General features: G+C 38.6%; 1 protein-coding gene across 1 annotated transcript in view; it reads left to right on the plus strand.

Annotated features, from left to right (window-relative positions):
• Positions 1-2,500, plus strand: part of LOC125040224 (synaptotagmin-17-like) — a gene marked incomplete at its 5' end in the record, with an annotated part of 14,631 nt that overhangs the window by 3,995 nt on the left and 8,136 nt on the right. Inside the window, one exon of the mRNA XM_047634778.1 lies at positions 2,497-2,500. This exon is cut by the window's right edge and continues 119 nt beyond it. Coding sequence (XP_047490734.1) covers positions 2,497-2,500 — 4 coding nt within the window. The remainder of the gene's footprint in view (positions 1-2,496) is intronic.

Genomic DNA, 2,500 nt, shown 5'->3' on the forward strand with positions numbered 1-2,500 from the left:
AGAGGCATATAGACAGAGGTAGACAAGATTTAGAGGCAGATATACAGAGGTAGACAGAGATTTAGAGGCAGATAGACAGAGTAGACAGAGATTTAGAGGCAGATAGACAGAGTAGACAGAGATTTAGAGGCAGATATACAGAGGTAGACAGAGATTTAGAGGCATATAGACAGAGGTAGACAAGATTTAGAGCAGATAGACAGAGTAGACAGAGATTTAGAGGCATATAGACAGAGGTAACAGAGATTTAGAGCAGATAGACAGAGTAGACAGAGATTTAGAGGCATATAGACAGAGGTAACAGAGATTTAGAGGCATATAGACAGAGGTAACAGAGATTTAGAGGCATATAGACAGAGGTAACAGAGATTTAGAGGCATATAGACAGAGGTAACAGAGATTTAGAGCAGATAGACAGAGGTAGACAAGATTTAGAGGCAGATAGACAGAGGTAGACAAGATTTAGAGCAGATAGAGAGAGGTAGACAGAGATTTAGAGGCATATAGACAGAGGTAACAGAGATTTAGAGGCATATAGACAGAGGTAACAGAGATTTAGAGCAGATAGAGAGAGGTAGACAAGATTTAGAGGCAGATAGAGAGAGGTAGACAGAGATTTAGAGCAGATAGAGAGAGGTAGACAGAGATTTAGAGGCAGATAGAGAGAGGTAGACAGAGATTTAGAGCAGATAGAGAGAGGTAGACAGAGATTTAGAGGCATATAGACAGAGGTAGACAAGATTTAGAGGCAGATATACAGAGGTAGACAGAGATTTAGAGGCATATAGACAGAGGTAACAGAGATTTAGAGGCATATAGACAGAGGTAACAGAGATTTAGAGCAGATAGACAGAGTAGACAGAGATTTAGAGGCATATAGACAGAGGTAGACAGAGATTTAGAGGCATATAGACAGAGGTAGACAAGATTTAGAGCAGATAGACAGAGTAGACAGAGATTTAGAGCAGATAGACAGAGGTAACAGAGATTTAGAGGCATATAGACAGAGGTAACAGAGATTTAGAGGCATATAGACAGAGGTAACAGAGATTTAGAGGCATATAGACAGAGGTAACAGAGATTTAGAGGCAGATATACAGAGGTAGACAGAGATTTAGAGGCAGATAGAGAGAGGTAGACAAGATTTAGAGGCAGATATACAGAGGTAGACAGAGATTTAGAGGCAGATAGACAGAGTAGACAGAGATTTAGAGCAGATAGAGAGAGGTAGACAAGATTTAGAGCAGATAGAGAGAGGTAGACAGAGATTTAGAGGCAGATAGACAAGGTAGACAGAGATTTAGAGGCAGATAGACAGAGTAGACAGAGATTTAGAGGCATATAGACAGAGGTAGACAGAGATTTAGAGCAGATAGACAGAGGTAGACAAGATTTAGAGGCAGATAGAGAGAGGTAGACAGAGATTTAGAGGCAGATAGACAGAGTAGACAGAGATTTAGAGCAGATAGACAGAGGTAGACAAGATTTAGAGGCAGATAGACAGAGTAGACAGAGATTTAGAGCAGATAGAGAGAGGTAGACAGAGATTTAGAGGCATATAGACAGAGGTAACAGAGATTTAGAGGCATATAGACAGAGGTAACAGAGATTTAGAGGCATATAGACAGAGGTAGACAAGATTTAGAGGCAGATACAAGATAGCATTTTTAGATTTGCAAGGGATGTCCTTGAGATAGAAATGTTTTGTGTCATTTAATTAATATGAGATATTCTTATAGATTTAAGTATTGTTATAGGAAAGATTACATATATATGTATCTGTGTGTGTGTGTGTTGTGTGTGTGTGTGTGGTGTGTGTGTGTGTGTGTGTGTGTGTGTGTGTGTGTGTGTGTGTGTGTGTGTGTGTGTGTTTCAACTGTACATATTAGCGCACATGTACAAATGTGTTGGTAGTTGTTCATATACATGTACATGGATGTACATGTCAGAGTAGAATGTTCTGTTTACATTCAAGAAAAACATGGTGATATCTCATAAACTATTGATTGAGGTTTTAGGGGTTATAACCATATTGAAGTGCCTCAAGAAGAATATGGGACAAAATATTCACATAGTTCATTCTTTAGATTCTTTAAGTGATCAGATCAGTAGCCATAATTCAAATTTCATACTCTTAATTTTGACTAGCTGTAAAATTAAGAGATACTTATCAAAGAGAGTCCATCATAATTAGGTTTAAAGTTACCCTTTGGCCTTGTTTAAAGAATATTGCATGTGTTGCATGCATGTGAAGCACAGAGAGCATGGCCAAAAAACTTTTCCAATGCTTCTGATTTTCACTGCTGGCTGTGTGCAATCCATGCTCAGTGGCTTAGTATAGAAAGGAGGAAATCCCATTGTAAAGAGATAAAAATAGCTGTCCATACTAACCTGTTCATTGAGTTCACTTGCGATCCATTTTCCCCTAAGATACGAATGAATAAGTGTTTTTATTCATAACTGCTATGTTCACTTGTGGTTTTATTTGCCCTCAAGATCC

Source organism: Penaeus chinensis, chromosome 3, assembly GCF_019202785.1.
Source record: "Penaeus chinensis breed Huanghai No. 1 chromosome 3, ASM1920278v2, whole genome shotgun sequence".
NCBI classification, from domain to species: domain Eukaryota; kingdom Metazoa; phylum Arthropoda; class Malacostraca; order Decapoda; family Penaeidae; genus Penaeus; species Penaeus chinensis.